This window comes from Bicyclus anynana, chromosome 5, assembly GCF_947172395.1.
Source record: "Bicyclus anynana chromosome 5, ilBicAnyn1.1, whole genome shotgun sequence".
Classification (NCBI taxonomy): Eukaryota; Metazoa; Arthropoda; class Insecta; order Lepidoptera; family Nymphalidae; genus Bicyclus; species Bicyclus anynana.
Window position 1 is genome coordinate 15,812,942 of NC_069087.1, and position 24,980 is coordinate 15,837,921.

Consider the following 24,980-nt stretch of genomic DNA (forward strand, 5'->3'; position numbering starts at 1 on the left):
ACACTATGTTATAACCAGCTGATTTTTTTTTTCGGTTGAGATATTGGCTTAGTTACAGCTTAACAAATTTTTAGTTGAGATGAAATGAGCGAATGTATTTTTTTTTTCTTCGAGCTTGGGAGGCTACAATCTCTCATCCCCCCCACCGAATCCTAGCTGAAGTTCACGAGGCTTTGTGGTACTATTTTCTGATGTATTGTACAAATTACCGCTTGAGATATATCTGTATACTGGCTTCCGGAATAGGCTTCGAGTGCAGAGTCAGGCTAATATAACACTTAATATAGATTTTTACCATAATCTTTTACCTAATTACCTCTAATTATTCAGAAATACTGTATTAGGAGTAGGTACTACAATAGTCTAGCGGGAAGGGATCAAAACCCATCTCGGTGTTGAGTACGAACCCTTTACCGAGGGGTTTAAAAATCTCAGAGGCTTCAAAATTTTCAGTAGATAGGACCATAACAGTTATACTGTCCATAGTCTCACACAAAATCCTTGTCCGAAGTGCAGTGGAGCGGCAAATCGGTACTCTCATTATTTCAGCCTACTTCTTATGATGTTACTTCGTTTCATGCTAGATTGCTCTTCATATGAAAGATGAATTTTCCGCTCTGCATTCTTTTATACTTTGTAACTAAAAGAAGGTTTTTTTTCTTTTGTACACACATACACTTTGACATTTGTTCAAAGGAGCATGAAGTTGTTCTAAAATGGCGATGGACAAAAGGGTTCTTCGTTTAATATATGACTGAAGGAATCATTGGTACTGGAAGCTTCATTGGGAAAGTCATTGCGTAGTTTTTATAGTACCTACTTATATTTGTCGGGACATTGCTGATGGCCTCCTACTATAAATAGGTACACTACGACTCATGAGTAGGATATTGATAATGATTACCTAAGTAATAACAGAGCAACACCTTGCAGGCCACGATCTACAATTTATGTCATAAAAAACTTTGACGGCCTCCGTGGCGCAGTGGTATGCGCGGTGGATTTACAAAAACGGAGGTCCTGGGTTCGATCCCCGGCTGGGCAGATTGAGATTTTCTTAATTTGTCCAGGTCTGGCTGGTGGGAGGCTTCGGCCGTGGCTAGTTACCACCCTACCGGCAAAGACATACCGCCAAGCGATTTAGCGTTCCGGTACGATGCCGTGTAGAAACCGAAAGGGGTGTGAATTTTCATCCTCTTCCTAACAAGTTAGCCCGCTTCCATCTTAGACTGCATCATCACTTACCATCAGGTGAGATTGTAGTCAAGGGCTAACTTGTACAGAGTAAAAAAAAAAAAAAAAAACTTCCACGTGTGCAAAACTTCACTATAACTAGGCAAGTTCGTTGATGACACTCCCATGATATGCGGGCCACGGGGGGAAAGACTGCGCCTGTATGAAATCGTGCGTGAGGGGAAGTGAGGTGCATCAGTCGTGGGTTTTTCATTCATCGCTACACGCCCCACGTCCCACGCGGACCATCGAGAGTGTTACGAACGAATTTGCCAAGCTAAAAAATCTATCAAACCTTTTTTTCTCTCTAGAGCATTGGTTACTATGGTAGGTTCCCAACAGAGTTCTGGGTTCGTGCTTGGTCAGTTTAGTATTTTGTATTTTTTCTAAATTAGCTGAGCTGATAATGGGGTGGGCTGATAATGGGCATCGGCCGTGGCTAGGTACCATTCTACCGGCAAAGACGTACCGCCAAGTGATTTACCATTCCGGTGGAATGCCGCGTAGAAACCGCCATATGTATGGGTAGAATAAATTTATACCTCTTCCAAGTTAGCCCGCTTCCATCTGAGACTGCATTAAAGGGCTAACTTTTCATTAAATAAAAAAAAAACTCTAGCTGAAACGAATAGTCATCTAACAATTAAATATAATTCTACGTGATTTTTTTTTCTTTGCTGAATCAGATTCCTATATCAAGGCAAATGAAGGTCCTATCATATCCTGAGTAGTTATACTACCTACCTTACTACCTACTTCATTCTTGATAAGATCATTGTGAGTAAACCTTGATTAAAACTACAATAGCTAATAGCTTGATGAATTTCTAACCTACCTTACAGATAAAAGAGAATCAAATCAGTTGTCTATTCAACAGTATCGGTGTGGCGAGTCCCTAAATCACAAAAAAATCAAAGCCCCACCGACACAATAACATATTTACGAAGTACCCTCGTTACGGCGTCAACCAATCCCGCCGCAGGCAGTCTTGATTCAATTTCACCCATCCTTGATACCGTGACAAAGAACGAGCTCAGCATATTCCCTTATCTCGGGAATTTTGCGCGCCCGCTAAATAACAGCCTTTGTGTACTGAGCTCCTTCACTACAATCTTGATGAAAAAAACTATTCACGCTCGGTCCGCGTTCGGAAACAAAGAGTTCTTTTTGTCTTCAAATCTGATTGAGGCTGGCTTTGAACCTTTTATTTGTGTGAGTAGGTTTTAGTTTAGTCATTTCAAGTAGTGTCTGCCGTTTGGCCAGTAGATATCATTTCTACATAGGTACATAGATATAAATACAATTCTACGTGAAGAAAAAAAATATTTGACTGTTAAAGAAAATGAGGTTTTTATTTTGAGAAATCCTGACTTAGACGTATAATGAGCAGGTCTCATTATACGTCTAAGTCAGGATTTCTCAAAATAAAAACCTCATTTTCTTCAACAGTCAAATATTTTTTTCTTTAGGGGGGTTTTCATTAGTTAGTAAGGAGTTCGCTGTCAATTGGAAATTTTAACAGGTGTTCGTGGAGCCGAAAGTTTGAGAAACCCTGGTCTAAATGCCTGTAATGAAGTTCTTATGTACCTAATAGATATTTTTTCCTGTCTTTTTGGCTTTTCTTTACATAATAAGTGTACCTTTTAAGATTTTAAGAATCAATTTGGCTTTTAATATTTTTAAGAAATGATTTATTTACAAAAAAATAAAATATTGTTTCTCAGTGGATGAACCAACTGTACCTATCCCTCGACTAGTCGTCTGGTACCATTTACCAATTTCGCTCTGTATTTTTTGTCGGTGTCTGTGCACTAGGTTTTTAATTAGGGTAGACACTATAGGTACGTACTTAGTAAGTCTTAGTTTACTTAATGGAAAATTATTTTTCTTATATCCATATATTAGAATTTAAACCATCGTAAGAGCAAGAACCAGCTCATGGCTATGGACCCCGTATGGGTTCGAAACTAGTCGGGCATACTACGACCTTATATCACGTGAGTTTTAGCCGTGTTTCATAATCAATTAATAATATTGATTAACCGAATTCTTGTGTTATCATCATTAAAAACCCATATTCGTCACATTATTAAGCACGAATCTCCTCTCAGAATGAGGGGTTAGGCCATTAGTCCATCACGCTGGCCCAATGCGGATTGGCAGACTTCACACACGTAGAGAATTAAGAAAATTCTCAAGTATGCAGGTTTCCTCACGATGTTTTTCCTTCATCATTATCAACCCACGTTCGGCTCACTGCAGAGCTCGAGTCCCCTCTCAGAATGAGAGAAATACATGTAAAATATAATCTAAATCTCGGGAACAGCAACTATGGAGCGATATATTCGTAGGTTTCATTTTTAGAAACCGTACCAAAAAAAAAATACTGAGCAATGCTCGGTCAACCAGTAGCTATAAAATAAAACGAAAGAACGTACATGCATGGTATTTTATTACACTGTACAATAAATATTGGGCTGTATACAAAATATAGAGGAATTACAAAAGATATTGTCAACACTCTAGCATACATTAACATGAGTGTAAAATGACGTAACATACCTTTAAAATTCGTAACATACAACTAACTATAAAGGTGTTCGCCCACTGCACTGGACAACGTCACCGTAAACAGTCAAACGTTTCGTTTTAGTTTATGAACATCGATCTCCTATTAAAAAGTGGATGCACAATCAATTAGTGCCAAACACAACATCTTGGCACTCAGTTCAAGTAGTCGAATTTGCAAATTCAACCTTAAAATCAATCCTTAAGGTTGAATTTGCTCTGAATTTAGGATTTTATTGATTATTGGACTATATTTAAAGGCCTTTAGGTATAATTTTCTTTACCAATAATTCTAAAACTGCCAAAGCAAAATTGGCCAGTTTTTAAGTGACGTTTTCTACATAATTGTGCGTCCTTTTCTTATAAGAGGTCAATGTTTATGAATAAAATGAAATATCACCGATGCCTTGTCCTGTGTAGTGGACGAAAACTTAATAACCGCTTACTCAGCCTCGAATGCTACACTATTCCTATCAAAAACAATTGCATACACTTTTCATCATCAAATAAATATTTTATTATTGGATTTTTTCGAGCAATTTAAGAATTGGCACCCACGGCGTTAACTATACTACGCGAACTGTGTCAAACATTCATTGTAGCAAAGAATTTTGTTAATAATATTTGCAGTATTTGGTCAGGATGCCAAACTAATGGATTTTTTTTTAATAAAACATTTTTTTAAATAGTAGGTACTGCATATTTTAAAATTCATTCACGAGTTGTAAACAAATTACTGACAACAAATTAATCACTTTATACCTGAAAAAACAAAAACAATAAATACGCCAAGAAAAGTAATAAATTAATAACATCAAAATCTTTGGTGGATAAATCTTTTGTTTCATAAGTTTTAAGCTTCACTTTATCGGATATCCATAACCATAATATATTAGCAACTCGTAAATCTCTTTCTCAAAGTGGTATGAGAAAAAGCCTAAAAGATATATATCTGTATAGTATAGTATACAATATATATACTATGCGATACCGATATTATATACCACACATATACAATATACTATAGGTAATATACGCAATTCACTACAGTGAATATTTGACACACTGTCTGAACATCATTCAGCCTATCACATTGCCTCGACTTAGTCGCTAATTTGAGACCCATTTTCCGAACTTACTACATTTGTTACCTAACCTTTACCGTTACGTTACCACGCTACCTTTGTTCCTTTATAAATAACATTGTACAAAACACGCCTTAGAGAGAGTTTCCACTGAAACACAGATAAGCAGAGCAGAGCGAAATGAAACATCAACAGAAATAGTGGAATCAAGTTATATTAGTAAGTATACAATATCGTGTATCATGATACAATATCGATACCAAAAGAAAGATATCGGCGATATCCATATTTCGGTTCACCCATATTATATCGAAATGATCGATGTCGTCAATATGACATTGCTGTACATAGTGTACTTTCTTAATACTCAACTTACTCTTTAGGATGAGAATGCACTGAAGTGTGAGATAGATACCGTGAATATTTGTAATATATTATAAAATATAGTATAAATATTTCTATTTATATATCATAATCTTAAATAACCTATATCACTCTTCATGAATCAACAAGAACAAAAGATAAGCAGAGATAAACGCGTTTAAATACACACACTTTTCCAGTTTATAATATTAATACATAAGTATAGACTATAGATAGTATATAAGTATATAGATTCGTTTCACCCTATTCCGCTTAGTCTAAAATTCTTTGGAAACTCACCCTTACTGCTGTAAATATAAGGCAGATCCTAAGCTTACACTAAATAGGTACAAAAAGTGCATAAAACTAATCGATCTACATCGAGCACTTAATACGAGTTATTATACAAACAAAAGAAAATAGTTTAAACAACTCACTTCAATAGAATTACATTAATAAATGAGATTATTTGTACAGATAAAAAATAATTTAAAATTTAACAATGATAATATTATTTCGCTAACATACTCGTGTAAAGTATAGTCTGACCGGAAATATAAAAATCCTGGATTAGGCGAAACAAGTACGATAAAGCAGTCTACGTAGCCAGAAAATAAATAGACAACCGATTAGCGTGCCGTTAAGTTTCAAAACTTATTCGGTTTTGACGTCATTTTCACATCACTACACTAAACCATTCTTTCACTAATATATTTTAAGCTGGTAATGCTGCATACAACAAGTAGTAATTTATTTTTAAAATTCTGCTGCCATAGATATACGTGAAAAAAGGAAGTCAGAGTTGTCGCCGTAACGCGTTACGTTGCAAAGCGGTTTACCCTTTCATAAGAAGTTATCACGACAAATAAAACGGGCACGCGTCATGGCACCAAATATCGAATCTCATTGTCTCGTTCCTTTATGGAGTCCATGCAAAAGTCTCTTTTTGAGAGAATGCGTCAGATGCTATCAATGCATTATGCATCTATTAGTTTATGTCTATGATTCTGTGCACAGTTTAGAGGCACACTTGACAAACAGCGGCTTGGCTTAGAAAGTAGACTAAAATCGTCCGGCAAAATAAAAAAAAACGTATATGTCTGAAAACATTAGTACCTATATAAAAAAAATTAATATTCCTATATTTTAATTTTTTTTTGACCGCTGTATACCTACCTGTAAGTGGCTGGACAGTTAATAAAGATTGTGTAGTTTCATTCATAACATTTCCTTTGTAAAATACATAAATGAATAAATTTGCACTATAAGTTTGGGATTTATTTTTTTAAATTACCCGATATAAGTCTCTACTTTTATTAGCCAAACTTTAGTAGAAAAAAAATTATACTTTATTTTGCCGCAACATAGCGAATTTTTTTACTGACTGGTCAAGCTATACTAAACATTTAATGTTCAAATTTAAATAATTATAAATTATATTGACAATTATATATTATAGTTAATAACATTTTATTTATTTAAATACTCTGTATTTAATCTCCTTCAAGTATTGCTTTAATTTATGCCTGCGTTTTATATTTTTATTAACTTACATTTATTTAATTTTTAATACATTTTATTTATTAATTTCTAAAGCGACCATCGGAAATATGGGCCCGTTTAAATACATTTAATAACATGCGACACCTGCGCAAATTATATGCAGTTATATATTTTAAATAAATATTTAAAACAGAAACTGATTTACAAAAAATTCAATTATACAATTTATTTTTGTATTTCTTATACAATCATTTAATTTTAACTTTGCAGGCTCTAAACTCATCACATACATTCGCCATTTTGTAATGGCACCATTAAATGCAACATATCACTCAATAAAAATCAAATAAACATCAAAATTTAATTGTACTCAGGGCAAATTTTGCAGAAAACCGAAACGAACATAGTAAAACAGAAGCATTGAATTTCTATAGATCTAACTATTCTCGAGAGACGGTTTGATTTTGGTTGTTTGGTTGTACTGGCGTTTGTGTGTGAAACTGAAGAAACAACACAGCAGAAACGCGTTCATAAACTATTTCGAGTAATATAGGTTCAGATTAAAGAATAGCAGGCAGATAGAGCGCACAGAACACGACACTGATGCCATTCTAAATACAAATTCAAGAACTAATACATTCTAGAGTCAGTACGACACAAAGCATCGCATCAGTGGTTTCCAATATTATTCAAGAAAAATGACGATGTATGTTTTAAATACTGCTCACAAAAACTCAAGAAATAAGATAGGAGTATATTTTTATAGGTAAATATTGTTTTTATCAATCTAGTATATTATAAATTTACGTAATTGTTGTTAGTACTAAACCTAGAAATACAAAACAACATTATGAGGTTGTCAAGGAGACGCGCGCGGAAAGTTCTCATTGTTTATGAGTTTAATCGGCTACACCGTGAGGCTTGTAAAGACTCATTCAGGATCATTATCTATTCTGTGATATAGGAGAATGCGTTACCCATATAGAAACCAGTCTATTAACATACCTTTGCTTTGCAACCACTCACATAAATGATGATTTATAAACATCTTTCTGCTTTCCTACTTTCAATTTAAACACACAAACGCACATCTATAAGTTCTTCTTAAAATAAAAGAACTGTAACTATACAAAAATAATGTATAAGCAGTAAACAATAAAACATAAAGTATCCCTGAATACGCGTGTTAAGTCTACTAAAGAAAGAACTGCAAGTTCATACTAATCAAGAAAATCGAAGGAAATCCTTTCCTGTAGGACCAGAGTAACATTTGTATGTAAGGTTTTTTTTTGGGTCAAAGTAAATTACACCTTAAATTCCTTGTTTTAAAGTATTAAATTCTGTACCAATATAATTTCCAATAGGAGTGTTTTAGGATTAACTTTAAAACATCGCAAACTAGGTCGATTTTACTTTGATATTTCAACATTTTCAAGGGACTGTTATTAATTGTGCTAATTTCATACTAATGTCACTATCATCCTACGACCACTTAGACGAAATATCTTTATCAAGGGTTCCTCAATCAACCAACCGATTACTTTAATCATAATCAAAAATTTGGAAAACTTTACAATACATACTAAAAACAAAGAGGTATTTACACAGGTAGCCTCAAATAAACCATTTATAAAACAACTAAACAAATTTACACAGAATAAATAAACGATTTAATCTAAAAGTAAAAAAAAAAAACTCCGATAAACATCTACCCAACTACAAATAAATATACTAAAGCTTACGAAAATCGAACTAAAAAATGAGTATAATTATTATGATCGATACAATTATGCGCTAATTTTATTTATATAATTAATTAAAACTATAAAAAGATCACTTTCACAGATCCGAAATATTCAATGAATCAATTTTTCTTTGTGCCCACAAATCGACGGTATCTTCCGAGCTTCGTATACTCTGTGACAACTCTAAAAAACGTCGCGAGATTTTCATTTTGAAAAAAAAAATAAGATATGATGAAAGTTTCAAAGTTTAATCAAGGGACGGAATAAAACCGTAAAAGCAAATTAATTTCATATTGTTATCCATCAAAAACAGAAGAATTTAAATACACGAAGAGCACATACAATAAATATGATATGGCTCGGATATATTTTGTATCTGCCTGATATGAATAAGTAGCAAAAATGTAAGGATAACTCGTACTAATAATATATGTTATCAGCATTCTGTACAATCCGATATTCTATACAATGCCTAGACAACGAAATTAATGTTTGGCCATTACATCTAGTTATTGTATAATAGAAAAGAAAAGAGAGTTAACTCACGCAGTGTGCAATAAGTCCATTGTATAATCTTCACTTTTGTGTAATTTCGACTTCACGCAGTATTGTCGTATTGTCTGCCCTACTCATAGAAAAAAACCCCTTAAAGGGGTTAAAACCACATTTAAAAGCTTGAGTCTTAAAAATATGTTTGTTATATTAATTAATCTATGACATTTCATCAATTTTAGTTGTTGTGAACTGTTGTGAAGCAAGCTAGAACCTAGAGCCGTAAAGACAGTTCATCATTATCGACCCGTATTCTCACTGCCGAGCTCGAGTCTCCTCTCAGAATGAGAGTGGTTAGGCCAATAGTCCACCACGCTGGCGCAATGTGGATTGGCAGACTTCACACACGCATACAATCAAGAAAATTCTCTGGTACGCAGGTTTTCTCACGATGTTTTCCTTCACCGTTTGAGACACATGCTACTCCAACTACAAAGTTGGAGGTGCATGCCCCGGACAGGATTCGAGCCCCCGCCATTGCTACATTACCTAGCTAGGCATTGTATAGAATACCAAAACTATACATATTGCTGGTAACATAAGCACTACTTATTTTGTTTACAAGAAATAACTGGGTGAATGAAGTTTAAAAATCAAGTTGTCAACAGTAATTAGACGCGCCAAAAAAAATATACGCGTTTCGTATAAAATTTCGTTGCTGTTTACAGCCCTACAAAATTCAATCACAGTTTCTATCCCTAAAGGGAATCCAATTGATTTTACTTACAACTCTTTACATTCCTAATTGCAATAAACTCATCAGAGTAAAATGTACCTAATTATCATAGCTATAGTAAAAACAGCGGGATGACACAAAAAATCGTTAGTGAAAAATTACTAGTTACATCAGGTATGTCTTGATAAACTCATAACTGACTTATCGAAATACAGCAATATACAACCACAAATTATTAAGAGCCCACGATTTTACTTTTCAATCAAACAGAAAGCTATAAAGATGGCAGTTAAATGTATTGAGAATGTTGTATAATCGTAAATATTATTTAACGACCGATTTCTTTAACTTCTATTGGTAGTCTGTCAATAGGTTACATAGAAACGTTGTTTAAAAAAATCTAAAAAACAACAAATTTTGAGAAATCACATGTTTTAGATCACTAATATTTTCGAGATATAATGTACCTACATTATTAATGCACTTTTCAGTATTATTAAGTCTTGAAAAATATTGAAATTCCAGTATACTGCCGTGTCATGACAAAACACTATATCTTAAAAACATCCTTTTTAGGGTATTTTTGAGTCTTAATAAAATTATTTAAATACCAGTTTTTTGTAGTACTAAACACTGTATCTCAAGATAATGTGTTGTCATGCCAATGCAGAGTTGTCAAGGAACGTATAGACCGCCTTAATAGATTTATTATATTATACAAATAGGTCATTAAATTTCCAATATAAAGACTAGGGTTATACAAAAAAAACAGTGTTGCAGGACGCGTTGCAATTTTTCGATGTGAGATGAAAATAAATATCTGTACTGTGAGATACATTTTTTGGTTATAGAATCCTTTTTTGTTCTGTTTTATAGAATTTTTGTTTCGGCAAACAATAATTTTGCCATATACAGGGTGATTCGGTCTTTAGTGCGGATATTTTTTTTCGTGGTTCTGTATCATTAATAGAATAAAAATCTACAAACAGTTCGATACATTTTATGTAATTTTTTTTTTAATTTATGTCTCTAAAATAACAAAATAATGTACATATTATTACTAAACAAGATATATTCAGCTTAAAAGTGATCTGGTGACGTCCTTTAGGTATCAAACGAAAATAAAATAAACGCACAATAGGGTGACCCTAAAATTCTGTTCAAAAGTAAATAACTTTAGCTAACGATAATTTTGTTATTTTTGAGTTAAAAAAAAAAGAAAAAATTCGTGATCATTAAATTTTGTTTATGTACAAAATATAAAAATATCCGCACTAAAAAAAATTTCTTCCTGTATAATATTGTATGGAACATAAAACACCACAGAAGTGATGTAGCGTAAAATATAATAAATTATTATAAGACACTGCGTTCTGACGCCATACAAAACTGTTTCTACGTCAAGTGCATACATTAAGCTCAAAAATCTTATAAACACAAGTAAAAAGCGCCGAAATCCATACACAAAATTCATCAAAAAGTGATCATTATATTATTACAGATAATTATATTTATTTCGAGTGCAAAATCTACATTTTTGGTCACAAATAAACTGATATACAAAATCATTACAATAGACAATACTATACATAGATCACCGAACAGTCGCTTGGTGAACGCATCGAGTCATTTTCAATAGAAGAGAAAGCGGAAAATTTTGTCGCCGTGCTTGAGAAACTATTAATGGAAGTATTACTTGAAAGTAATACTTCCATTAATAGTTCCCCTGTCTCATTTATTTTAAAAATCTAGTAACGGTAATATAGTTTTTAATATGGTGTTTATTAAAAATGTTTTGCTTTGATCAAAAATTTTTGAGATTAAGTTACATCGGTATAACTCGAAAGAAACAAATTAAAAAAACCAGTAATTAACTTACTTGGATCCTCTTAAATACAGATAGTCATGTCTAGTTCTTTTAAATCTCATGCTCTAACATTTCTTCAACTAATTACTAATAGCTACCGTCTCTAAAGTTTACGAATCTATTATGCATATACATAACATAAGAATCGCAAAACATTCCAATCTAAAGTGAATACTTTACTTTACAAGCTATTAACAAGCACTACTCCAAAATTATCCGCCACCTCTCAGATCATTACAGTTACAAAACTCTACAGAGAGTAGGCCGACGATAAGACTATAAACAAAAAAATCACATTTCCTTGTCTTTCAAAATGTGCTTTCATATTATGCAGACAGAAATTACAACAGAGCGAAAATCACCTACTCGTAGTAGAATGCCTGTAGACATATGGCACGTCGAATCTCTTTCTACAAACGCTAACGCTTTAAAAATTAAAAAAAATGTATGCGTTTTCACTTTGTTAGTTTCGAAGCGTTAGCGTTTGTAGAATGAGAATCGACGAACCACACGGCTAAGGCCTCAGATCAGACTGTAGAAACGATGCAATATTGCCAGAAGTTATCACAATCATTACAAGTCCATTCTGACGTATGTCACTGTAGCATCAGAGATTCGAGATTGCGGTTCAGAATCGTGTCCTTGACCGAGTTGAACACGACCTCTATATTGTGCGTGTCTATGGCTGTGGTGAAATGGTGGTACAGTGTTGTCTTTGGTTCCCTCCGGACATTGGCAAACATGTTGAGCAAGTACATTTGCACGTCCCTCAAGTTGTGGGGGTCGCCTGTGAACTGGGGGTAGTACCAGCGGATGTCCGTCTCACTGCTGGCGACCTTCTTCGCCAACAAGTCGGACTTGTTGAGGAACAGTATGACGGAGATGCCCTTGAAGTTGACGTTGTTCACGATCGTGTCGAAAATGTTCAGCGCCTCCTCGAGACGATTCGTTTTCCTGGAACACATAAATTGATCCATCAGTATGTGATCACTGAAAAAGCATATTCGGTTTGTTAGGTAGTTTTCACTGGTTAAGTTTTATTTTAATAAAGACAAAATCCCGTGTTAGGATACACGGGATTTTTATAACACAATATGGGGGTGCCGGTAGAATTTTTAGTGTTGGGTTCATTCTGAAAAATTGCGTATGTAATCAAAATAATCAATATTATTAAACAATATATTCAAAAATATTTGTTACTCAAAAGAAACAAAGAATGTCAAGAATATTACTTTAATAGCTTTAAAAAAGTCAATTTAACTTTATTTTAAATTAAAAAAACTAGCGGTTTGTTATTAAAACGCCATAAGATCTATTATTTTTTTACTTAAAAGTGTTGAAGGATTCTGGAGGGATTCCAAACTGGACTGAAAATGACAACTAAGATATTTCGGAAACATGAGTTAAATTAACTTAATAGAATAAAAAAAAACATTATAAGTCATTCACATTAAGTCATTTTCAAATAAAACGCTATTCTGCCATCTTCCTCTGAGAATTCTTTATAGGTACTACTACTAATGAGGATGCAGCAGAATCTTTAACTCAACTTGCTTAGTGCATAAACTGTAAAATAACTACTTCTAGGTAGATATTACTCTATACTTTTATAATATAATATCTAGTTAGAAACACTAACTATATTTAAACAGTAATTGTAGTGTCTGGCGTTACTCTCGCGGAATAAACATTTTGAATGCAACTGCCATTACTCTTTGGAACATCCAGAGTCGTAATAGTTTCAACGATATAACGTACCGTTTGCAATGTTATAATGTACTATCCTTAGCATGACATTGCGAGAATTTTGAAATATCTTAACATACCAACATTATAAGAAACTTCGCAGTGAAGTGAAGATATCATTTAGCCCTCATTCGCACGAAAGTTTTTAAAACGGACGTTAAAAAAGCGTTTAAATACAGCATGAAGTTAAATGAAGGTCTATTTCCAACGCCCAAAATTGAAAATGCAACACTGCTCGAAAAAAAGGATTTAAAAACGCTGTCGTGTACTGTGTCGCTATACTTAGGAATGCATTTATTGTATTTGAAAGCTTTCTTAACGTCCGTTAAAAAAACTCTCGTGCGAATGAGGGCTTAATCATCTGTACTAATCTATATTAATATTATAAAGAAGTAAAGTTTGTTTTTTTGTAAGGGGTAATCTCTGGATGTACTGGACCTATATTGAAATTTTTTTACCACTTGTGTAAGCCACGTTATTTGTGAGCGTCATAGGCTATATTTCATCCCCGTATTCTCACAGGAATGGAAACTACGCGTGAAACCGCCGCGCGTCGGCTAGTCATAGATGAAGTCAGATTAAAAATAAAAACAAACAAACATTCATGTAATATTGAACTGATTTGGATGAAATTTGACACATATAGATTAAAATGAAAAATGAACGTCGTTTTCAATCAAATCAGTTACTAAATATTGAAACTTATTTAATGCCAAAATAAATAGATTTAATATTTCAATTCCTCTAAAGTAGTTTTTAAGACATAAAACCTGATCTTTTAATCATCTAGTGAATTTTCTATTAACATTCGAAAACCATCGATAACTCTTTTAAAGTGTACAAGTTTCTAGCAACATTACCGGTCATTTATTTCAAAACTTCCAAACAAATGATCAGTAAGATAATTTTTTGAACGATAAATATCAAGTATTTCACGTCAACATAAATTAGACTACACCTAGGAATAGAAGACGCATTACTTTAACGTAAACAACTAAATGCGATTTGGATGCAGTTGTCGATAAATTTGTCTAAATGGATTCTTAAGTTTTACTACCATATGGCTTGAGAACAATATATAAGACAAAGCCCTGAACATTATCGAATTAATTTTGACTAAGGAAACCAGAGTATTATTTGTTGAGTTTGTTTGGCAGATTTGAGTGGCACTGCTGCTTGTCGATTTTTTCGCAAAAATTAACCAAATCAACTTATAATTTGTACAATATGAATTCACGTCTGCAATAACTAATCTACGCAATATTGAATCGTGTCGATTATGTCGAATAATGGATACAGTAAACTAAAAAATGCTTAGCATGATAGGACGCGTAGAAGAATTCTATATAAATAATTAATTTGTGTAAGATTCTGCCTTCAGAATTACACAGAAAACGTAACGTTTCAAAAGCGATAACTTTTGTATCTGATGACTACAGGATGATGTTGAAGGAATGTTTTCTTTAGTATTTTAAAATATTTTGCAACTTCCAACCAATCAAATCAACGCGCGTGCTAAACCAGTATGAATGAAAAATTCCCGATCTTTATAGAAATCATTAGAACATCAACACGCCGAGTTTCGTTCGTACTCTCGTCAAGTATTACTCGATTTGTAGCGGATAAGCCATGACTGACACAACTCTACTTTCGTAATACACGCCACATTTACGCATATTCCGCATACTTGTCGCCCTAACCATATTACATATGGATTCTCTTTCTACAATCGCTAACGCTACGCTACGAAAATTAAAAATTAAAACGTATGGGAATGTATCGTTATAAACCTCATAATCAAAATACATTAAATTTAAAAGCACTTTTGAAACGTCAAAGTTGACTATTTATAAAGAGTCATCCGTTCGGGGGGCAAGTTCTGAGAAGAGCCGGCAAGAAATTTAACTTTTGATCTTCAAAAACATCGTACTATTGTTAAAATCATTAAAATTTATTTTACTTTTACTTCCTGTGTGAAGGTGAAAGCTGATCCAATGTATCCAAAGTGAAGGCCTCTACGAATCTTTGTCGTTAAGGGATTCATCAACTGTGTAGTAACCTCGACTAAGTAAATGATTTTTAAGACATTGTAAAAAACTTCTGCATTGTCAGGTCAATAACTGATCAATCAATCGATGTCATTCGATTGATCTTTTAATAAATTTTAATTGAGTCATCTTCGAATTTCGAAGTGTTAGCGATTGTAGAAAGAGAATTAAAATGCACCATGGCTAGAGCGGCGGACTATATTTAAAAGTATATCGTTAAATTAACTGCGCGGCTGAGGTCTATGAAGAATCTTTGATGGTTATAATTTTTATCATCCGCCGTATCTGAACGTCATTTCTAAATGCGATTGCAATAAAAAATATTAACGACATCACCATAAAACTAAAAATAAGTAAAGTAAGCTATTAAGGTAAGCTGATGGTGTTTATTTTGATGGATTCTACTTCTTCTCAAACGGTGAAGGAAAAACATCGTAAGGAAACCTGCACATCTGAGAATTTTCTTAATTCTCTGCGTGTGTGAAATTTACCAATCCAGCGTGGTGGACTAAGTCCAAACCCCTTCTGTTTGAGAGAAGATTCGTGCCCAACAGTGTGCCGAATATGTATTGTTGTTGTTAATGAGTCCAGTTGCGTGTAAGATTCGATCAACAGATTGACAGTAGTAGGGGAGCCGAAGAGATTTTTTGCAGTCACTTGAGCGCGGCAGTTAAACATAAGAGACCCTGCACGTTGTTGAGTACCTCCACCAAGTATGAGCTCTTAATACTGGTGGGTACGTTTAGGCAACCAAAAATATAAAGTAACTTCAAAAATAATCATCCAGCATGTCAGATAAGGATAAATTGGATTAGTTGATAGATAAAGAGTGTTCATTTCGAAAATCTAACGATTTGACCGTAACGTAATGGAATGGGAGGGTTTCAAAGTTACAAAATAAAACCCCTTACATTTCAGTATCGCCGAGCCACAAGCGCGGTTAATTTTTTTACTTATTTCGAAGGAAATAATCTCAAAAACAATCGCTATTATTTTCTAATAATTCCAGTAAGCCGAAGTAATTATAGATATATAGAATGATAGAATGTAGATAGATAGAATAAGTAGATGTTGACCACAACTAACAATGAGTTGTGTATAAATTTCCTCTTTTGACCGCCTCATTTTTCATGCGCTAGTAACACATCTAACAGTATTTAATATCATTGCGTATATGCAATTCACACAAGAAATAGAACAAAGTGGCTGAAGAGATAAAGACAAACAGAGGCGTTTTAAGCCAGATGAGTAGATGAGTAAGTAATTAGTATGACCGACGCCCGGTCTAAATGATTATAGTATTCGCACGACCAGCGGCCTACTGCGGATGTGAATTAGCAATTCATAATCGCTTTGATTGTGAATACAAATATGATTCATTATGTTGTTATTATCGTGCGAGCGAAAATATTGGTGTAACAAAGAATGTGACTTTTTACAATAATAAGGAGTAGATAAGTTTACGATTGATAGAGATTAACATATTTTGCCGACCACATTTAATGGTAGGCGTCCACTGCTCTTGTATGACTTTCAATTGACAAATAATACTAAAATCTGTTTGATGCGATGACCGACGCGTACGGTGCGGATCTTTGGACGCCTACCGTAAGTTAGATAACGTTATACGATCCGTCCCGGTAATAAATAAAAACATCCGACAGTGGCCATTATCACCTTAATCCCGTCAACCCGCAATGGAGCAGAGTGATGGGTACAAGCTCCGTACCCCCTCTCCTACAAGAAGGGAGGCCCTGTGGTGAGCTTTTAAATTATGCTGATAATGATGATGATACGGTGTCAGGATAAGGACGCGGCCACCATAACGATTGCCAGAAGATATGAGCTTGTTTCGCGCAGAGCGGTTTAGCAAAAAAAAAGTGTTTGGTCGAGCTTACTCCAACAATAACCACGTGAGTTTTACTTTTATTTATTTCATTATTATACTCAGGAAAGTTTAAATTCTAAATTTTTCAATTAAATGTTTTTTAAAGTAAAAAATATTTCACCACTATTTGAAAGATTACATACTGTATATACTTTTTTAAACCTTGTTTGATCCCCAGAGAACTATTACTCATATATTTTAATGAAATTTAGCAATAACATTCACTAATATGACTAATATTCCCTTGTCAATTCAATAAAATTTCCACGTCATTTTCCATTAACTTATATTGCGGTCAAGCGTTCGTTATTCTACGTGTTAAAGTAAATACTATTATGACAATAATGTATTATTAAATATACAACTAAAAATATGATGTTCCACGGCATAGCGTGCGTCAAATTACAATAATATAATTATTGACTATTCTGAGAATAGCAGCGATAGATCAGGAACAGTTTTAGGATTCCGTAGACGAAAAGAAACCTTACAATTCGCCTCGCCACATATCTCTCAACCCTGCCAGCTAAATGATTGATTTTGAAAAGGTGATGAATTTCTCAGCAGCAAACACAACGAAATAAAAAGGAGAGCCTAAGTGGGGCTAACAAGATAAAGAGTTGTAATCGACCATCTTAAAGATATTGTAGTTGAATGAAAGAAGATTGTCCAAAATTGTATGCAGCCCAGGATCAGTCATTGTACCCTGGCGGAAATAAAATAAAATATTTTTTTAACTATTTTTTAAGTAAAAAACTAAGAATTTACTTTAATTGTTTCGAAATAATATTCATTATCAAGAAAATGCAACACTAATACGGGTAATAATGGCGGATTGGTGAGGTTTTCAATGCAGTAGTCAATTTGACGTTTGCTGTCAATTGTCATGTCATAGTTGGTTTAAGCCATTTAAAACTTAAAAACTTGCGTTTTAATTTTATTTATTTATTTTTATTTCGTTTGATGTATTCACTTATTTAAATTTTAATAAAATCCTTGTATTTTTTTAAATTTTAATGATACGGGGTACAAGAGTAGACCTGAAATTGACCATCTCCTTTCATACAAAATTAGTTAGAAAAAGTTGTTAGTAACAAAAACTGCTATTTTAAATAGGCACTTGTGACGTAAAACTACGGAACCCTACACTGCGCGTGGACCGACATGCATTTGTCCGGTGGTTTTTTTATTCAAAGCGCGAAGTTACATTACGTAACACTTGTAATAAACTACAAAGAATTACCATATTGTGCAGGGGTAAAGTACAATAGAGATAAAATTGTAAAGCTCAACACTTTTACTATAAATAATAATATTAGCATAAAGCATTCGCGAAAGCAATTTCTGATGATTTTGTATTAGGTATTCTACCTCAACTCAGACCCAAATTATACGTATTGGCCATAAATTGGCCATAAATTAGGACAATTAAGAAGAATCCATATCCATCTTTCAGTATCCTGTCTAGCAGCAATGTGCCATTCGAAGACATGAGAAGAACGTCCGGTAAATGCTTATCTTTCCACCGATCTATTAGTGTCCTGTGTGGAAGGTACGAGTATGTGCCATTCGGGGATATGATAAAAATACTTTAAGATGAAACCTTATAAATTACTAGATATATAAATTATAACCCTCACCTATCTTCTGACAAAACTTGGTCGAACTCCGACGACGACACTAGAAACAATATAGACGTGACAGAGTCGAAGCACTGCGTCCATTTCTGCCTCTGCGTCCGTTGCCCGCCGACATCGACGAAGACGAATGGCACATTGTTGATGTTGATGGTGCACTCCGTAATGCCCTTTGTGGCTTTCCGACAGTGCAGGATGTCCTGGTGCGAGGGCACGTAGTCAGGCCGCGCTATGCGCTCCAGCTCACCGAAGAAGTAGCTCACTGAGTCACTCTGGAATGTACAAGAGGAATCAAATTAATATGAGTTGAGAAAGGTTGCCTGCCTATCGGTGTTCTACAAGATATATTTCGGGGAGTGCGCTCAGGAACTGTTCGATCTTGTGCCACCTTCGCCGTTCTACCACAGGACTGCTAGGCATCGCAGAGATCTGCACCGCTACGTTGTCGAAATCCCTCAGACGCGTACTAAGCGGTTTAGTTCCTCTTTCCTTATACGCACTGCAAAGATGTGGAATGCTCTCCCAGCTTCAGTTTTCCTCACCACCTACAATATGGGTATTTTCAAGTCAAGAGTGAATAGGCATCTTCTAGGCAAGCGCGTTCCACCATCCGCGCTTGTTTATTCAAAATAAAAATAAAAAAAGAGTATAAGTTAATTAGAGCCTCAATAGCTCAACGTAAGAGCGGTCGGACTCATCACCGAGGGGTGGTGGTTCGATCCCCGTCCCGTTGGTCTATTGTCGTACCCACTTCTAATACAGTCTTTCCCGACTAGTTGGAGGGTAATGGGAATATTGATCATATTAATATAAACATGAATTAGGACCTCAAATTTCTTCAAATTAAAGTGAACTTTAAAGGGTAGTAATTAGGTATACATTACTTTCAAGAAAATTGAGGTTTACATGTCATGTTTATGAATATGGGGGTGAAAGTGTGTATTAGTAAGGAGAGAAATAAGCAGGAGATAAAATTTTATTAACAAAAGAGGTTCATATTTAAATCACTTTAAAAAAAAACAAGAACAGTTTCTATTCAAAATTAAACGTATAGTTTTTACATAGGGTATATTTTCAATAAATTAATATTTCTTTCACATTTTTCTAAAAAAAAATAATTGGTCGGGTGCGAATTGCGATCAAAATTAAAGCTACCTTCTATATAAAACTAGGTCATAATAAATATAGAGACTTTGTTGAACAATATTTGAGAAAATTACGCCAACACGTCATTCTTTCACGCGTGGTTTAACAGTAAATAAAAAAAAAACAGCGTATCATTGGAAATTCCGAAATCAAAACAGATGATACAACAGACTTCCTGGAGAAGATATCATTGTCCAAATGAAAATAAATGCATAAGTTACATGATTAAGTTGTACATTAACATATTATATTGTGGGACGTAGGTAAACGAGATTCAAGGGTCATTGCGTGTGACATTTAAGAAATTGCAGAATTCCATTAACCTTAAACTTAAAAAAATCGAGATATGTTTAAAATTTCCAGTGATTTCTTTTCACTGACAGACAAAGAGTATTATGATCATATTAAACTTAGATGTACTAGGATCTACAATTGATACGCTAATAATATGGGTTGCAAGGTTATTCTATACAACGCAGAAATTCTTACAATATAAATAGTTTTACACGTCCACAAAGTCCACAAAATCGGTGATCATCATAATATATATCTACGAGTATACTAATACTATAAAACTGAAGAGTTTGTTTGTTTGTTTGTTTGAACGTGCTAATTAATCTCAGGAACTACTGGTCCGATTTAAAATTTTTTTTCAGTGTAGATAGCCTATAGATAGATTATAGAAGAAGGCGGATATATATATTATCCCCGTATTCCTACGGGAACGGGAACCACGAGGGTGAAACCGTGCGGCGTCAGCTAGTGTACAAATATATGAAAACAACGATTCTCAATGGGAACGATTCAAAATTCGAACGCAAGTCCTTATTTTTGGATTGGTTTAACTTTTACCTGCTTCCTCATGTTCATAGCAGTCATTTATATATGGACTTCTTCAAACGCGTTTAAGTTGATACTCTTTTATAGCGAATTTTTAATGTTTATGGTTAAGCTTTTACTACAGTTTATTGAACATTATAACTTTAACTAAAGAGTTTAACCAATAGTTCAAGTACTTCAGTTATTCACCTACTTATGGCAACGTTACTAGTAGATTAGCATAGAATTTTCTCTTTATGTTAAACCTAAATAAACCTAACATTAATATGCACGTGACAGTAAATAGCTTACAGTTAAAATTCTAGTGCAAGACTATTAGCCTAAATGAGCAAAAATAAATTGGATGAACTCAAAACCATTGAACCTAACAAGGCATTTCATTCAATTCCATCTTATTCAGCCTTCAATTCATTCATCTCATCTCTGTATTGACGCCATACCTATTTATCTATTATAATGCTTCTTTGTTGACTCGACTGACCATACACTGACTGGGGCCTTATTCGCTAACCACGCGTATAAGACGCTCTCGTTTGTATTTAAAGTCGGGAACTATAGCGATACTCTGTAGCGATGTTTAAGCTATCGCATAGCTTTTATCGCGGTCTTTGAGCGCGGCGACCGAATTAAGAAATTCCGTAACGAAAATAAACCTAACACCCAGGCCGTGATCAAGTTAACACATTTCGACATTATTATGTCGACTCAACTGGACAAGTGGTGTGAAACTTATTAAACTATTCCAGCTTAACGTAAAGACGTTATTTTTTTTTAGTTTATTTTTTTGTAAAGAAAAAAAATACTGAATAAATAAAATAAATAAATATTTATTGATAAAAAAATGGAATACAATAGCTATACCGCGGCAACCCCCGAGTGCCACACCTATTTATTTATTACTCGAAAGTGTGAATCTCAAAACCATTTCTGTTTCTCTCTATGTCTCTCTATCGAAGACCATATTATCGATAGGAAGAGATAGAGACGAATTCGAAATTCACACAGTTATAAATACATCGTTACAATTACGTACCTACCTACGTAATAATCTATTGAGTATTTCTTCTGCTGTTTACCTAGTACTTATATTCAAGATGAGATGAGGAGACCAATCTTTAATCTTACAAAAGTTGCGAGTTTTTTAGTACTTTTAAAGTTTATTGGACTTTCGTCGTCATCAACCCATATTCGGCTCACTGCTGAGCTCGAGTCTCCTCTCAGAATGAGAGGGGTTAGGCCAATAGTCCACCACGCTGGCCCAATGCTGATTGGCAGACTTCACACACGCAAAGAATGAAGATAATTCTCTGGCATGCAGGTTTCCTCACGATGTTTTCCTTCACCGATTGAGACACGTGATATTTAATTTCTTAAAATGCACACAACTGAAAAGTTGGAGGTGCATGCCCCGGAACGGATTCGAACCCACACCCTCCGAAATCGGAGGCAGAGGTCATATCTACTGGGCTATCACTGCTATTGGACTTTACTCCATAAGAATCCATTTTTCATATATAGCCCCCGGTAGTAAACAAATATGGGCAGTAAAATTCGATGAACGAATGACAGCGTTACGTATTTTGTGCGCAACCTATTCTGCGCACCTTTCAAATAGGTGTATGCTGCGGGGCAACATACACCTATTTAGACAGTCGATCTGAAAGAGTTCACTCCATTCGTGCGTCGGAGCTGATACACACTTTTTTATCTTGGTTTGAGTACTAAGATCAACTTGAGAAATTCATGGAATAATCAGAAGATCAGAAGCATACAGATGACCGAAAAAGTTATATTTTTCCATGATAAATTAATGTAATGGGGTTTGAAATTTAACAGATTTGGCAATGTTTTATACAGCACATTATATAGCGAGTCATATATCCGACTTCGATTAATTAATATCTTCATACATAAAATTGGTAAACAGTAAACACTACTTTATCATTTGAGTATGAATATCTTACGAGTAATTCCGTGGGACACAGACACTTAAATCACTACAAAACTTAAATGCTCCACATTTAAAGTCCACATTTAAGGCAATAAAGGATGTCAAGTTGATGAGGTCACACCTACAATCCGTGTTAAAATTGAGCATACACAATGAAAAGTGACGCGCCAAGTCACTGCTCCGGTGCGTCCCTTATAGGGTTGTCTAAGCCTTCTGATTTCCAGGAATTTTCCATGTAAGTAAAGTGAAATATTGTAATAATATTTCCGTCTATGAAACATTACTTAACTATGCATTGAATATATTTTAAATATAAAATTATTATATTTATATTCAATAATATTTTCACAACCACACAATGATAACTACTTAGGTCATTTTCTTAAATTTAATTAATTATTTTGTTAATTTTTATTAGACGCTCCGCGGTTTTTGATCGAAATCAAAGACAAGTTCCTTGATTTCGATCAAAAACCGACAAGAGCGAACCTCTGCCTCATTTCCTAGCTTCTTTCCATTTCACTCGTCGAGTTTGTGCAGGCCCACTCGTATTTTGCTTGCGCTCAGAAACTGACAAAATAGAGAGGGAAAAACATAGTGAGGAAACCTGAGAATTTTCATAATTCTCTAGTTGGGTGAAGTCCGCCAATCCGCCAGCGTGGTGGACTATTGGCCTAACCCCTCTCATTCTGAGAGGAGACTCGTGCTCAGCAGTGAGCCGAATATGGGTTGATAATGAATGAATGTCTAAAATCGTTGTTGTCGTTGTTGTCGTCAAAGTGGAGGTGCCAGCCCTACGCAGCCACGATCATGATCCGTATCAAACGGTTACGAATTTTCACACGACAATGCAAACGAATAGAAGGTAACGCAAAATATGATAACACCGTTAGGTTCTGATACATAAGACAAGCAAAAAGTTATACTTCCTTTCAAAAAGTTTGCATTAGGTATAGCAGAGCCCGGGATGCTAAATTTGCAGTTACTAAAGCGTCATGGGGGACCGATTAGATTTGGTAGATTAGATGATAGGAAATATAAATGGTTATATACTTGTTTCGCTTTCAGCGGTGGGATTACTTTGGCTTACTGTGATTATTAGTAGGAAATATTAGCGTTTATTTCCTTCAAAATAAGTAAAAAATTAGCCACGCTTGTGGGTCGGATACTGAAATATAAGGGTTTTATTTTGTAACTTTGGAACCCTCCTAAACCATTACTTTACGGTCAAATCGTTAGATTTTCGATATGTACACCATTTAGCTAACAACTAATCCACTGTATCCATGCTGGATGAGTATTTTTGAAGTTACTTTTTTGGTTGCCTAAACGTACCCACCAATATTAAGAGCTCATACTTAGTAGAGGTACTCAACAACGTGCAAGCTATAGTCTCTTATGTTCAACTGCTCGAGTAACTCCAAAAATCCCCTCTTCGGCTCCCCTACTATTATAAGTGACTGCTTATAGACACTCTATTTCAGGAATCCGATCTTAAATATATATAGCCGTGATAGCTCAGTGGATATGACCTCTGCCTCCGATTCCGGAGGGTGTGGGTTCGAATCTGGTCCGGGGCATGCACCTTCAACTTTTCAGTTATGTGCATTTTAAGAAATTAAAATATCACGTGTCTCGATCGGTGAAGGAAAACATCGTGAGGAAACCTGCATACCAGAGAATTATCTTAATTCTCTGCTGTGTGAAGTCTGCCAATCCGCGTTGGGCCAGCGTGGTGGACTATTGGCCTAACCCCTCTCATTCTGAGAGGAGACTCGAACTCAGCAGTGAGCCGAATATGGGTTGATGACGAACGAACGAACGATCATAAATTGGTGCCAACGCAAACACCTCTTGGCACAACATGATATAAACCGAATGATATGTTGAGAAATTATTGTTGTTGCTCAATTGAAGGGGCACTATGGCTTTATTGTACATATGCATTCTGTGCTTTAGCTGTGGTATTTATTCAGAACAAATATAAAGTCATCTATCTACTATAACATCTACTAAATTCCTTAAACTGCCTCGCTGGTAAAACGATAAATAAGGCTATGTGACATAAGATAGATAGCCTAGTGGATATGGCATCTGGTTTGGAGAGCGTAGGTTCAAATTCGGCCCGGGGC

General features: G+C 34.6%; 2 protein-coding genes across 2 annotated transcripts in view; both read right to left on the reverse strand.

The window, feature by feature from the left end:
• The window catches only part of LOC112043700 (peptidyl-prolyl cis-trans isomerase G), a 244,743-nt gene that overhangs the window by 55,714 nt on the left and 164,049 nt on the right, over positions 1 to 24,980 (reverse strand). The window lies entirely within an intron of this gene.
• The window catches only part of LOC112043613 (guanine nucleotide-binding protein subunit alpha homolog), a 39,127-nt gene continuing 17,815 nt past the window's right edge, over positions 3,669 to 24,980 (reverse strand). Inside the window, exons 2-3 of the mRNA XM_024079112.2 lie at positions 18,915 to 19,183; positions 3,669 to 12,546 (exon numbers count right to left, since the gene is read on the reverse strand). Coding sequence (XP_023934880.1) covers positions 12,189 to 12,546; positions 18,915 to 19,183 — 627 coding nt within the window. The 3' untranslated portion in view covers positions 3,669 to 12,188. The remainder of the gene's footprint in view (positions 12,547 to 18,914; positions 19,184 to 24,980) is intronic.